Consider the following 15,151-nt stretch of genomic DNA (forward strand, 5'->3'; position numbering starts at 1 on the left):
CAGTAAAAAAATATTATAATAAAATGCTCAAAAATGATTAAAAGAAAAATCTAGAAAGTTTTCCTGTTCGATTTCGTTTGATCGAACGATGGAAGGAAAAATCGTTCGATCGAACGATACAAAGGATTTTAATCCATTGATCGAACGATTTTCCTTCGATCACAAATTGCTAGGAAAGCCTATGGGGACCTTCCCCATAGGCTAACATTGGTGCATAGGTAACATAGGTTTTAGGTGGCGAAGTAGGTGGTCGAAGTTTTTTTTAAAGAGACAGTACTTCGACTATCAAATAGTCGAACGATTTTTAGTTCGAATCGTTCGATTCAAAGTCGTAGTCGAAGGTCAATTTGATGGTCAAAGTAGCCAAAAAAATACTTTTTAAATTTGAAGTATTTCTCCTTCTAATCCTTCACTCGAGCTAAGTAAATGTGCCCCTGAGTGTTCAAAACAGCCATAACATTTGTAGAGATGAACATTTCAGTCATTTATTATCCAGTTAGGTTTTGATTGTTGACGAATTATGTTTTTTCCAGATGGAATGTTCTAGCCCTGATGGGGTTATGCCCAGCATGCAAATACTTGGTTAATATATTAAAAATGCACTTTTACAACATTCTAAGGAAAGCATTACCGTTCTGATCCGTGGTCAACCGTGTTCATATCGTGAGCGGAAACTCTGAACTCACTTATTCGTATAATTTCGTCAAAGCCAATTTCCACTGAATAGTAAACATAGACTTTGCCGTTATGTTTGAAGTGTGGGTGCAAAACAATTCCTAGAAACCCTCGTTCATCTCCTTCCCAGGGTGAGGTGAGCACAGCTTTTGAGATGTTGAGAAATGGAGTTGCTAGCTTAGATTTGTTGGGGAGATAGGTCCATACTAAACCCACTTGTTCTGCCACAAAGAATCTGTGTGTGCCATCATTTGCATGCACCATTGCAACAGGATTTCTCAATCCATTTGCTACTTCTTGAAGACACAACTGCAGGCAGCCCTCTGCGTCAGCTGTCACCAAGCCAAGGTTCTGATTAAGGTTGGAATTAGCTAGCAGGCGAGGAAAGCAATAGTCGGTGTCCTGTAGGGCCAAGTGCCGGCAGAACTTTGCTTTGTTGCTTTCCAAAGCTAAGAGCTCTTTATCCGTCGTCAGATACTGGAAAATAGACCTACAGGTCTGCCACACATCCCAGCAGTAATCTTCACAAAGGCCTGCAATGGTTCTTACAGGAGTGGAGGGATCTTCTGCATCATATAAATGTGCAGCATACGGTGAACATTCCTAGAAGGAAGAACAGATATGCTTTGTGAATATGCCTACATATGGAGGGAGGACCAGCATAAATATAAGTGATTCATCCATTTCCTCAGAGCAACCCCATCTATAGTTCTACTCGGGCCCAGTATTCATAATTCAATTTGCAGCTTTTCAGCTATTAAATTACAAATTTCCTATATTTTTTTTGCAATCAATACATGCAGAGTGTTTTAGTTTCCTGATGCCACCCACCTCCCCTTCCTGGTTAAGAGATACTCTAAACCAGTGATCCCCAACCAGTAGCTCGCGAGCAACATGTTGCTCTCCAACGCCTTGGATGTTGCTCCCAGTGGCCTCAAAGCCTGTTCCTAGTTTGGAATTCCAGGCTTGGAGGCAAGTTTTGGTTGCAAAAAAAAAACAGGTGCACTGAAAAACGGAGCCTCCTGAAGGCTGTCAGTCCATATAAGGGAAACCAAATAGCCAATCACAGCCCTTATTTGGCACCCCATTAACTTTTTGCATGCTTGTGTTGCTCCTCAACTCTTTTTATTTTTGAATGTGGCTCACGGGTAAAAAAGTTGTCTACAGTCCATGTATTTGTGTACATACCGCATGAGCAACGTTCATTTATTGCATTCGTTTGCCTGATATTTAAAGGAGAAGCAAACCCAAAAGTTAAAAAAACCCTACCCTCTACCCTACATAGACCCCCTCCCTCCTCCCCCCAGTGTTACCCCGGGCAAATGCCCCTAACTTTTTACTTACCCCTTGGTGCAGATTCAGGCATCAGAGTTCACGGGCGCCATCTTCGGAATGAGACCGCCACTTCTGCAATTTTCGTGAATTCGCATGTGCAGTTGTTGCCAAACAGAAAATTGCTCCATTTTCATTCTTAAAATTACCGAAGAAAAGAAGATGGCGCCCGTCAACTCCAATGGACAGAATCTGCACGGAGGGATAAGTAAAGACTTAGGAGCATTTGCCTGGGATAACACTTGGGCTGGGGGGAGGAGGGAGGGGGCTCTATGTAGGTTAGGTTTTTTTTAACTTTTGGGTTTGCTTCTCCTTTAAGTGACGTAACAACCTAACAGGCAGTGGTTTGAATGATGTTGGAATCGAATGGATGGATGGAATGTTGACTGGAAGATGAATAGGAGAGGATCTGAAGCAAATTATAAATAAATAAAAAGTAACAAAAATAAAATTGTAGCCTCACAGAGTTTTTTGGCTGCATGGGGTCAGTGACTTCCAACTGGAAAGGAGATAGAAAAGCGTGGCAGATATTTAAAAAACTATAAAAATTTAAGATCAAAGAGCATACCAAAGTTTAAAAAAAGAAAGAAAAAGAATTCCAGGGAAACAGAAAATACAGTTTAAAACCAACCAGACGCACAGTCTCCAACAGACTCCACCCAAAAAACTATTCTGTATACAGCAAATAAAATTCTCAGCAACTTTACATAATACATTACTTACAAATGTTCAGTTGTTTATGGGCTCTTGTTTGTGTATTTCATATGACGGTTTGATTTTTAAGGCAGCCCTGTAACAGACTGTACTCACTGTGGCGCAGGAAAACACAGGTGAACGCTCCTGTGCAAGAGCCCTTAATGTTATTTGTAATTGTAATTGCAGTCACATTAGTATCTGTCTGGCTGTTTACATTCTCTGCACTCCTGGCTCTGAATCCTGAAACAATGTTGCAAGCCAACAGGTTAACAGACCTTGAGGGAAAACGACACTTAAAGGAGAAGGAAAGGATAAAACTAAGTAGCCTTATCAGAAAGGTCTATATAAATACACCAGTAAACCCTCAAAGTAGTGCTGCTCTGGGTCCTCTGTCAAAAGAAACACTGCATTTCTTTCCTTCTATTGTGTACACATGGGCTTCTGTATCAGACTTCCTGCCTTCAGCTTAAACTTCCTTGCCCTGGGCGTGAGCATGCTCAGTTTGCTCCTCTCCCCCTCCCTTCTCTGCTGTAATCTGAGCCCAGAGCTATAAGTGAGCAGGGGAGATTCAGTCAGTAAGTGATGTCACACCAAGCTAATACTGCAGCTGCTATCCTAAACAAAACAACAAGAGCTTCTAGAGCTTTTTACTCGAGTATGGTAAAACATTCTACAGAATAAATATAGCATTCTAGTTTGCACTATTGCGGCTAATCTATTGGCAATAAAATGCCCCCGTAGCTTTACTTCTGTAAGGGAAACAACTCACAGACGCCATTCCTCCATCCAAGATGGCGGTGCCCTTTCCTCCGGCATGGTTTTTCCTGGTCGCAGCACTGTGACGCCAGCTTCTTCTCACCAGCCGATTGGACAACAGCGCCGGAATGGACGCCAGCATTTAACGTAAACAAGCCAGCATAAACACTCCAGCGTAAATACGCCAGCATCAACGTCATAATGTCATCACGTCCAATTTTGGCGCCAACGGAGGCCTATTTAAAGGAGCCTGAAGACTGCAACATTGCCCAAATATAGGTTTCTCTTTGTGCATTCCTGGGTGTGATTCTAGTATTGTTTTATTTATTCCTGTGTACCGACCTTTGCCTGTTTAACCGTTTTGACCCTATTCTGCCTGGATTGACCTCTTTGCCTGGACATTCTATTGCCAAACCCTTTTGTATCTTGAACTTTGTTTGTTGAACTGCCTCCTCCTTGGTCCGCACTCCATACTGAGCCTTAGGGCCCTTACACCTTCTCCTTTTATACATTTTTTTCAGGATCATACCCAGAGAACAGAAAGTGACACAAATATACTGCTTTCAACAGCAATTTCATTTACAAATAACTTTAAAACCATTGGACATTTTTTTAATGAATGCATAATGGAAATTTGCTTAGAATGCTATTCTTTTTCATTATGCCAAAAAATATCACTTTTAGGGCAAAGGACCCCTGTAACTGACAGTTTCTTTGCATTCCCATGACAGATCTTCATGTGTGCATGGAACAAGACCCACAGCCATAGAGCAATTATGATGCCTAACAAAATAAATGGTATTTTAAAACTGGTTATTTTATGACTTGCATGAATAGACCAATACTCTGACAGCAAATAATATATTCTGTTGTGTGAGTTGAACAGAGCTCAGATAATGGTTTACTGATCTAGCAGATCTACAAAATAAATATTTGGTTCAGAGAACTGAGACACATGGTATGACCCCTATCAACACTGTGGACAAAATCCCCAGCAGCTTGCTGACTATCTGGCAGGGTCAGGCAGAGCCTCCAGTGGAATGATAGCCAGAGGGTCTTCCCTCAAACAAGTTGGTCAGCTCACTATAAACACACATCTGATACCTGGCCAGTTGGCTACTGGTGTGACTGGGCTTCCTTCCCATTATGTGACCAGACTGGGGGGAGTGAGAGTTCCAAAGATGTAGGGAAAAAAGTCAAGGGGATTGCTGAAAAAAGGATTGGAGAAGATTAAAATACTGAATGAAGGCTAAAAAAAATGTGTGCTGAAGGGTTCAAGAACAGTACTGAATTTTATATGGGAATACAACATTTTCTATGTCTCATCACACGCTACTCTGTATTCTTATATTCTTATATGTATATTAAGCAATATAATGTTTGTCTTCCTGTATTGTCTCTTCTCCATTGTAGGGCAAGCCTAAGAAGCAGAAGGTCCAGGACAAGTGTGATGAACCTCATACTGATGTAGTAATCAATAAGCAGGTGAATGTGCAATCAGTGATAGACTACTCACTGCCCTTCTTAAGGGGAACCCCAGAAAAACATAACTTGAGCTTTTTGAAAAGTAAACATAATTTCAAGCAACTTTGCAATATACATCAATTAAAAAATATGCAGGCTTTTTTCATGATTTTTTTAATGGTTTCTGACAGTTCCCTAAGCCTAGCCCCCTGCTCTTCTGCTGATCTGTCTGACTACTTTGCTGAGCTGGCTGACTACTGTTACTTTGTATCAACAGCCATCTGTCCTCAGCCTGCATCCTCCAAACCCCACAATTCCCTGCACACGTTATTACTACAGAGCTTATCTGTTATCAGCTGTGTATCCTGTGCCCTTTCTCCTTTTTCAGCTTTGAATGGCTGCCCCCAAGGCTACAAAGCAGCTTCTTTATATAAACTATTGTAAAGTTGAAGCAAACACACAAATTTTACCAATACAGGTTAACATTTCAATATATTGTCATTCTTTTAAAACATTTTCATTTTTATTGAAAATTAAGCACAGAGCCAAGGGGTAGGGACAGCTGCCCTATTTGTTACTCCTAAGGATGACTCTGCAGGGAGTATAACCATTGTGTTTTACAGACAGACACAGGTAACTGTGGTGTTACCATAAATCCTATTCCCCAAGGAGAAGCACTTCCACTACACAACATTGGAGACGTATATAATTTTTGGTATTATTAAAGGAGAAGGAAAGCTCAAAGACAGTTTATTGCCAACAGATTAGCCACATTAGGGCAAGCTAGAATGCTATATTTATTCTGCAGAATGCTTTCCCATACCCGAGTAAACAGCTCTAGACACTGTCTCTGTTTGTTTAGGATAGAAGCTAGCATATAACCTTGGTGTGACATCACTTCCTGCCTGAGTCTCTCCCTGCTCACTCATAGCTCTGAGCTCAGATTACAGCAGGGATGGGAGGAGGGAGGGGGAGAGGAGCAAACTGAGCATGCTCAAGCCCTGCCCTGGAGGTTTAAGCTGAAGACAGGAAGTCTGATACAGAAGCCCACGTGTACACAATAGAAGGAAAGAAATGTGGTGTTTCTTTTGACAGAGGACTCAGAGCAGCACTAGTTTGAGGGTTTACTGGTATATTTATATAGACCTTTCTGATAAAGCTTACTTAATTTTAGCCTTTCCTTCTCCTTTAACATGTATTTATAGAGCGCCAACATAAGACAACATTATTTTTTCTTCATTATTTGCAACAGAAGGCTTTTCACAGTAGGGACTCTGTCACTGACTTTTTAGTTCCATGCATGAGCTATGCCTCTTCAATTTATACAAAACTATTCCTGTCCTGGAAAAATCTAGAAATCACTGCTAAAGAGGAGCCACTGTTCAGAGCAGGCTGAAAAATGGCTGTGCAACAGCTTTATGTCAAATTTCAAACACCTATTCTTTTTCTGGCTGGACAGGGATACCAGACACCCTAGGGAAAATGTACAAAGTGCAGTGCAAGGAACAGGTGAAAACCTCCATGTTTTTTGTACTTTACCAGTCAAGTCACATCTTTTTTGTTTAGCAGCACTGTATTCATGGGGGCAGACAAGGAAAAGCATACATATAGATGTCTCACTTCCATGTCACCAAGACTATTGACGCATTGACTACTCCTACAGTGGCCTGGGACAATTGATGCACTGCACACAGTAACACTGAACGCCTGTAATTTCAGAAAATATCAGGCGTATTGCCCCCTTGCAGACTCATTGATGCTGGAATTATGCAAACATTTCACTGTGGGTAAAAAAAAACCTACTTGCCCCTTGTATGTTACTGAAATACACAGCATAAACATTCTTACAAACAGTACAACTACGGATTACAATAGTTGTGATTCCTCACCAATCTGAGTGACAGAAAAAAAATATTTTCCCCGCATACTGTATTTTTTATGTTGAACTTCAATTCAGTGTTGGATATGCACTGTAATTAGACAGTATATTCAACTTTGAACCTACAAACTATAACAACAATCGTTCGACACTCCGACGAGTTCAGAGCAGCACTCCATTCTAAGCAGGCTTTAAATTATCCATTCAGTGCACACTTTGGGGCAGATTTACCAAAGGGCAAAGTGGTTAAAGCTGGCCATAGACTCAAAGATGGATCTTTCCCCGATATGCCACTAAAGGCATGGCTATATCGGGGGTAATTCAAACGTTCGGCCGTGTGGCCGAACGATCGAATTACGATGCGCCAAGGGGCTCTGACGGGTCGGTTGGTTAAAAATCAAACCTTCCCGATCGATATCGTGGCCAGATATCGATCGGGAAGACCCGCCGGAAGCCCCCATACACTGGCAGATTGGTCCAAACGACCGATATCGGCAGCTTTATCTGCCCGTGTATGGCCACCATAACGCTAGTATCAATTCGCTATACCTGCAGCGACATCGCCAATTTACTAACGGGCGCAGACGCCAATTCGCTAGTGAAAGAGACAGGTGCTAGCGGTCATTCACATTCTATTGGCAGGCTCCGCAAATTCATTAAAGTGCAGATTTTACTGAACGTTACCTCATTTGCCAGAGTTGCCTTCGCCACCTCAGACCAGGCAAAGTGCATTAAAGCAGCTAGATCTTCCTCAATCTTCTGTCACTTACATTATATTCTGTGAGCCGAAAATGCATCAAAACGCTGGCGACTTTTCCTTTTTTCAGCCTGATTGTCTTCAAAAGACCTAACTTAAACTTTTTTTGGGTAACCGGTTTTGCCCATACATTTGCAAACATATGGAACATTAATTTAACAGTGGGCTCATGTGTAGGGTATTAGAATAACTCTATTGTCTTTATTAAGGTTCCCTGCACATGTGTTTTAAAAAGTGTAATTTGTAAGTATATGCACCAACATTTAACATAAAGACGTCCATACAACTTTAAATTTCCCGCCCTATGCAAATTGACCTGAGCACAAGATCACTTGTTAGGCAGAAATGAACGCTAGCGCATCTTCACTATCAAATGCTCGCATTGCCAAAGTAACACTAGCGAAAAGTCTCCAATGTTCAGCGCCCATGACGAAAATCCGTATTTTACTGAATTAGCATAGTCTGAGCGACTTGTACCATGGTGAAGTGTTGCTCTGGGTGCAAAGTGGACGCTGGCGAATTTTCGCCGGTTAGTAAATCTGCCCCTTTGAGAGTAGTATGAATGCAGGATGAAGGAGGAAGAAGAGTTCCTCAGTTGGGGAGAGAAGTCTGACTGCAATGGGCACAGCAGATAACATGCATTGCGTTACTCAGTAGCTGCAGGAAAGAAGTCAGACCAGGGAGGGAGAACGGTCTCTTTAGAGAAAACATTCATGTTCTCTACTTAAATACATTTATGAGCTTGACAGGAAAAGCTGGAATGAAGATGGAGGGGAGCAACTCTCTGCACCGGTTAGTTTGGTTTGAGTGACAACTGCCTTAACTGAGGCTTCTCTGATGTGCTCCAGTCTGACCCTGGTTACACATTGTTGAATACACATGCTGGGGCTACAACTGTTTGGAACTAAATATTGACTGCACAGTTTTTAGTGTCGATGTCACCATGCTTTGTGCTGCCCAGCTCACCTGGCAAAGGATGTCCTGGACATGGGCAGCGCAGCTCTCGTACCCCGACAGGTCAAAGTGGCTGAGGACGCAATAAAAATTCTGCATGATCTCACCATCCCTGACTGAGTCACAGCAGCCAAAGTCCTTATACTGGATACAAAAAGTCAGCTCCTTAATCGGGCGAAAAGGGGGCTTAAAGTCCAGGCATTGAGGGTGGGCAATGGCTGTGCCCAGCAGAGCACTTACGATGCCTGCCAGGAGTACCCCAAACATTCTGAGAGTCCCCACTCTGTCCCGTCCAACCGGCTAACTGTTCCGTCTAATTTTAACCAGCAGACTGTCCCTACTGATCTGTTCTCTGCAGCTGAACATTGTTTGCTCTGATGGGTCAGGCTTCTGGGCTGCTTTACTTCAACCCATAGTCCCTCCCAGGAGTGGGAAGACCTTAAGTCATTTGGCCAAGAGTAAATAGAAGTCACTGCATGTTTCTGCTGGAAAGCATCCCGCTTCCTGAGTGCTGGAGAATCCCCAGACAAGTACAGCTAGCAGTCAACTTGGCTCTACAGAGTTCCCTGCTGACTGTATGCACGCTGTACTGTCTGCACTACTATAGCCATACAGACCTTACTATACACAATCCAGATCAACCATAGTGTACCCAATGCAAACTGTACTGTACAGAATAAAAACAGAGTTGGGCTGGTGCACCAGGGACCCACCAGAGAAGCTTAAGCTTAGGGGCTTAATTTAATATGTAAGATCATAAAAATAAAAAAATAAAAAAACAATAAGGTGCATCATTGATAATTGATTAATGTAAGCAGAGCCATTTGAGCAGCTTTAATGGGGTACTGTGCAGGCAGCTTCCCAACCTGAGAATTTAGCAGATGCAGTGTATACATTTCATGCAGTGTGTGAAAGAATCTTAGGGACAGATTTACTAAAGGGCAAATCGACTAACGCTGACGACGATTCGCCAACGTTACCGATTTCAGACACTTTGCCGATTAACTAACAGGCGCAGGCATAACTTCACTAGCGAAAGAGACAGATGCTAGGGGTCATTCTCATTCTATCTCTAGGTGAATTTTCGCTCTGGCGAATGGACGTTACTCCGCAAATTTACTAAGATTCGGATTTACCTGAACGTTACCTCTTTCGCCAGACTTGCCTTTGCCAGCTCAGAGTGCATTGGAGTGCATAGATCTTTCTCTATCTTCTGTTACTTACATCATATTTTTAGTGGAAAAAATTTAAGTCCCAAAAAACGGTGGCATCTTTTCCTTTTTTCAGAGTGATAGCCTGCAAAAGTGCTTACATTTTTTTTGGGTAACCGGGTTCCCCCATACATTTTCTAACATATGGAACATAAACTATACAGTGGGCTCATGTGTAGGGCATTATAACAACTCTATTTTCTTTATTAAGGTTCTGTGGACTTGTGTAATATAATGTATTTGCTGCAACATATACGTCCATTCAACTTTATAATTTCCCGATGTATGCAAATTAGACTGAGCGAAGACCTCTAAAGAAGTTGCAATAGGCATAATTGAACGCTACTGCATCTTCTCTTTGATTGCCTAAGTAACACTAGCGAAATTCCCAGCGTTCGGCACCGTGGACGCAACTTCGCGTTTTAGTAAATTAGCGGTGTCTGAGCGAATTTTCGCCTGGCGAAGTGTAGCGATGGGTGTTAAAGGGGACCTGTCACCCTAAGAAATAATTTCAAATTATTTTCTATCATGTTAGTTGAGCAAAATAAAATTTACTACACTGTATTTATTATTTCAATTTTGTTTCCTTCTGTCTTTCAATTATACAATCACAGCAAGCAGGCAGCGGCCATTTTGTGTACACGGTTATTAAGGGAAATTGTGTATCACCCCAAAATCTTGTGTATGCACCAGAATGGGGGACCTAATGTCCATGTGCAGTGCCCTACACAATTATAGAGCCTGAGGAGGGAAGTGGGAATGTGAGGAGAGCAGTGACATGTAGGAAGTGCTGAATGGAAAGTGAAAGTAATTGACTGCCCCTCCTCTTTGCCACGGGCATAGAGGCGGGGCAGGTAATATTTGATTGACAGTTTAGATATTTAAACACCTTTATAACAAGTATGGATGTTTTAATGAAAACATTTTTGGGGGTTTCATTTTTAATTTGCAAAGGACTTTCATTATGCAGCTTTTTATGTGTAGGTGACAGGTCCACTTTAAGCCGTTGCTGCCAAATTTTCACTGCTAAGTAAATTTACCCCTTAGAACTAATTTATACTGAGAGCTGCTCAGCGACCCTCTTCCCAACTTTCCGTGTCAGTTTCATAACCACTCTGAACAGAAAGCTCACTCCCACTCCCTCCCTGATTACACGTCTCTATGGCAGCTACTAATGCAGTAATACAGTGCAGAGCATGTTGCAGCCGACTAATCTCTCCCCCACCATGCACTAAATGGAATATTTACTAATAAGAACAGAGTGCTTCACTGAATTCAGCATTGAATGTGGGGCTCATTGGACAGTCATAGTTTAAAAGTGCACCTCCTACAAACTGTCCAACTGCAGCACACATCCAGTGGTATGAGAAGCATTGGCAATCAGAGAAGCACTCCGTTCAAAGGAATGGTTAAAAAGATGATGTGGGTTGGCAGGGAAATGAGAGTAAACTAATTGCAATCTGCTGCCAGGGGCATAACTATAGAGGAAGCAGACCCTGCGGCTGCAGGGGGGCCCAGGAGGTATAGGGGCCCCATGAGGCCCTAATTCATGTACAATTTCAATAAATATTGGAGAAACAAGTCAACCTCTAAACATTTTGGGGGCCTGAAAAATAATTTGCTGTGGGGCCCAGTAATATCTAGTTACGCCACTATCTGCTGCACTGGGGATTTGTCCACAGGGCCTATGGGGCAAATTTACTAAGCACTGAAAATTCTCCAGCGACGGCTTCGCCAGTCGAATACATCTTGGGGACTTGAAACAAGGGGGGAAAAAGGGGAATTGAAACAGTAAATGGAGCTCATTTTAAAAATGCATGCATTTGTTAATATGAAATAAAAAGTTGTAACACTATATAGGAAGTGTATTATTATTATTACAGGGCCACCAATCCCCTCTGGTCCCTTTGGGGATATCTGTAGCAATATAATACTGGTATCCCCAAAGCTGAGATGAGCTCCTTTGTTGGTGCATAATTACTATCCAAGTGACTGCTAAAAGACTGCACATTTTAAACAATAAGTGCATATCTGACCCTATATCATCTCAATCTTGATAGCAGTAAGGTACTAAAATATCTTGTTAACATATATTTATGAATAAGTATTTGTATTATTTTGTTTCACATGTATGAATGATGTACTGTATTTGCATTACATTAACATTAAGGGGGTTATTAACTAATATCTGGATTTATCTCATATTTTACTAAAAAAAAACCACAACAAAACTAATATATATAACTAAGGATACACTGAATCCCTTATTTTGGAATCGTTCGAACCCCCAAATCCTTCGCGAAAGAATACTGAACCGAATCCTAATTTGTATGCAAATTAGGGGTGGGAAGGGGAAAACATTTTACTTCCTTGTTTTGAGATAAAAAGTCACGCCATTTCCCTTCCCACCCCTAATTTGCATATGCAAATTAGGATTTGGATTAGATTCAGACGGGTAGAAGGATTCAGCCGAATCCTGCTAAAAAAAGCTGAATCCTTGCCGAATCCTGGATTCAGTGCATCCCTTATATATATATATATATTTATCAGAAAATGTTATTATTTCCCCTGATTTGGGTCTTGGCTGCATTTTAATATCATAAAGAGAAAAAAACAAGAGTACAGTTTATTAAAACCAGAATAACAGGCAAAACAGTATGAGGCTCCTCAGGACTGTAATCTGAGAATCCCCTGATAAAAACATCATAGATTTACTAGTCAGGCACAGCACAGCCTTTGCACAGCAGGCACTCGTTGTCATCATGAATATAATCTGCATAATTAGGTATGACGAGGGTTGCCACCTTTTCTGAAAAAAAAAAAAAAATACCGGCCTTTGTATATTCTTGCGGTTTTTCATATTAATAACATTGGCATCAAGCATCATTTTTACCAGCCAGTCCGGTAAAATACCGCCAGGTGGCAACCCTAGGTATCACTGAACTTTATGTCTCAGTCATCCACAGCACTTTATAACATAATTAATGAAGCAAAATGAACAAAACAGGCATAAATATGTTGAGATTAGACAATCTCACAATCCAAGTTCAAAGATGTGGATGGACTTTAAATACAAAAATTATAAATTAAAGTTCAGTCCACACCCACAGCCCCCACCAAGGAAATATTCGCCATTCCTTACAAATACTGTCGCTGAATCTGTAAAGGAGAAGGAAACCCCCTGGGCGCAAAAACCCTCCCCCCTCCCGTGTGTTGCCCCCCTCCCTCCTCCCCCCTGGCCTACCTGTCCCACTGGGCAAATGCCCCTAACTTGTTACTTACCCTTCTGCGCTGGTCCAGTCCACGGAGTTCACAGACGCCATCTTCTTCCAAGCGATCTTCTTCCTGCTTTGACCTGCGCATGCGCAGTAGGAGCATTTCGCCGGTACGGAACTAATGTGCATGCACCAAAAGTCACAAAGTTTTCGTGACTTTTGGCGCATGCGCAGTATATCCGTAACGGCAAAATGCTCCTACTGCGCATGCGCCAAAACGCCGGTCAAAGCAGGAAAAAGATCGCGTGGAAGAAGATGGCGTCTGTGAACTCGGTGGACTGGACCTGCACAGAGGGGTAAGTAACAAGTTAGGGGCATTTGCCCAGTGGGACAGGTAGGCCAGGGGGGAGGAGGGAGGGGAAGCAACACAGGGGAGGGGGGAGGGTTTTTGCGCCCGGGGGTTTCCTTCTTTAACTTCACTGTCAGGCCGTATTGGGGGCAGTGCAAAGTAAAGTTACACCCCCTGATCTCCCAATAGTTACTCAAATGCAAGCTTTTAATGCAATCAAATATTTCTGTTTTCATAAATACGTTATAATCATGGGGAAAAATCCTAATCCAGTTTAATTGCAATTTGCAAGTGTTTTGAAATAACTCAAATTCAGTAATGCATAAATTAGTCTCCCCCTCCAGAGAGCCTAAGAAAGTACTTAACCTGCTATAACAGTTGCAGGGTATGTGATTAAACACAATATTGAGTGTGAATATCTCTCACCTGTGATATAAAAACTGTACATTGGTTTGCTTGGCAGTACAATACACAATGCCATAGTTGCTATTATATGTATATTGAGAAGCATATTATATGTGGTTCCCCCAATACTCAGCAGTGTATATATTAAAAAGTGCTCAGTTTAGACACCATTAATAAAGACAGCATGCTGCCAGTAAATCCAGACATAACAGTGTTTTCTGTTATACATGCTGCTAGTTATTACTTCAGCCAACTAAGATTAGCCAATAAAACTTATAACACTGGTATGTTCAAGTTTCTACTGATGGATCCTAAGCAATCCTTGCCTCCAAACCCAAAGCATCAATGCTAGACTCCATCAGCCTGAAGAAACGTTATTGTAGAATGGACGTTTGAATGGGTTTACTGTATTCAATCTGTGCATCCATTCCAGTTCCAGATGTAATAAAAGTTTATCATAATCACCTCATCCATGCATTGATATGAATAAGAGACTGGAATAGGAATAGGAGAGGCCCCGAATAAAGAGATAAGTAATAAAAAGTAGCAATAACTATAAACATGTAGCCATACAGAGCATTTGTTTTTAATTGTATAAAGAACCATACGAGGTTAGAAAATCATCATGTAAATGTAGTAGTTATCTCCTTCCAGCTGTTTACCAAGCAACTGAGGTTTCTCAGTATTTTACATCAGTATATTTTTGCCTATTTTTACTACAAGTACTTTAAGGGTGGTGGCACACGTGGTGATTGTGGGGAGATTAGTCGTCCAACGACAAATATTCTCTTCTTTGGGCGACTAATCTCCCCAAATGCCCTCCCGCCGGCGATTCACATTCTTGGCACTCGGATCGCTTTGGTTTTCAGAAGATGCCCAAAGTTTCCTCATAAGGCAACTGTGGACGAGTCATGGGGCAAATTCACTAAGCGCCGAAGCGCCTAATGCTAGCATGAATTCGCTAGCGTTGGGCATTTTCGTTACTTTGCAAATTCACTAACGGACGCTGGGGTAACTTCGCTAGTGTTACTTAGCACCTTTACGCCTGGCGAATTTGCGCAACGGACGTAACTACGCAAATTCACTAACGCACGCATTGTTCTGAACGCTACCTTTTACGCTAGACTTCCTTCACCACCTCAGACCAGGCGAAGCGCAATAGAGTAGATAGGGATTGCTTCAAAAAAAGTTAAAAATTTTTCTAAGTCCCACAAAACACTGGCGTGTTTTCTTTATTATGGGTGATAGGCTGAAAAAGATTGAAACATTTTTTGGGGCTCCCCTCCTTCCCCCCTACATTTCCTAACTCATGGCAACTTAACTTTACAGTGGGCACATGTGTAGGGCAAAATAAACATTTTATTTGATGTTTTGAAGGTTTCCCAGGCTTGTGTAGTGCTGCTACGAATACTTCCATTGAAATTTGGCGCCGTATGCAAATTAACCATCGCTAGCGTA

At 41.8% G+C, this 15,151-nt stretch overlaps 1 protein-coding gene across 1 annotated transcript in view; it reads right to left on the reverse strand.

The window, feature by feature from the left end:
* Positions 1-8,849, reverse strand: part of hhipl1.S (HHIP like 1 S homeolog) — a 32,517-nt gene extending 23,668 nt beyond the window's left edge. Inside the window, exons 1-2 of the mRNA XM_041574951.1 lie at positions 8,526-8,849; positions 632-1,278 (exon numbers count right to left, since the gene is read on the reverse strand). Coding sequence (XP_041430885.1) covers positions 632-1,278; positions 8,526-8,780 — 902 coding nt within the window. The 5' untranslated portion in view covers positions 8,781-8,849. The remainder of the gene's footprint in view (positions 1-631; positions 1,279-8,525) is intronic.
* Positions 8,850-15,151: the final 6,302 nt, after the last annotated feature.

Source organism: Xenopus laevis, chromosome 8S, assembly GCF_017654675.1.
Source record: "Xenopus laevis strain J_2021 chromosome 8S, Xenopus_laevis_v10.1, whole genome shotgun sequence".
NCBI lineage: Eukaryota > Metazoa > Chordata > Amphibia > Anura > Pipidae > Xenopus > Xenopus laevis.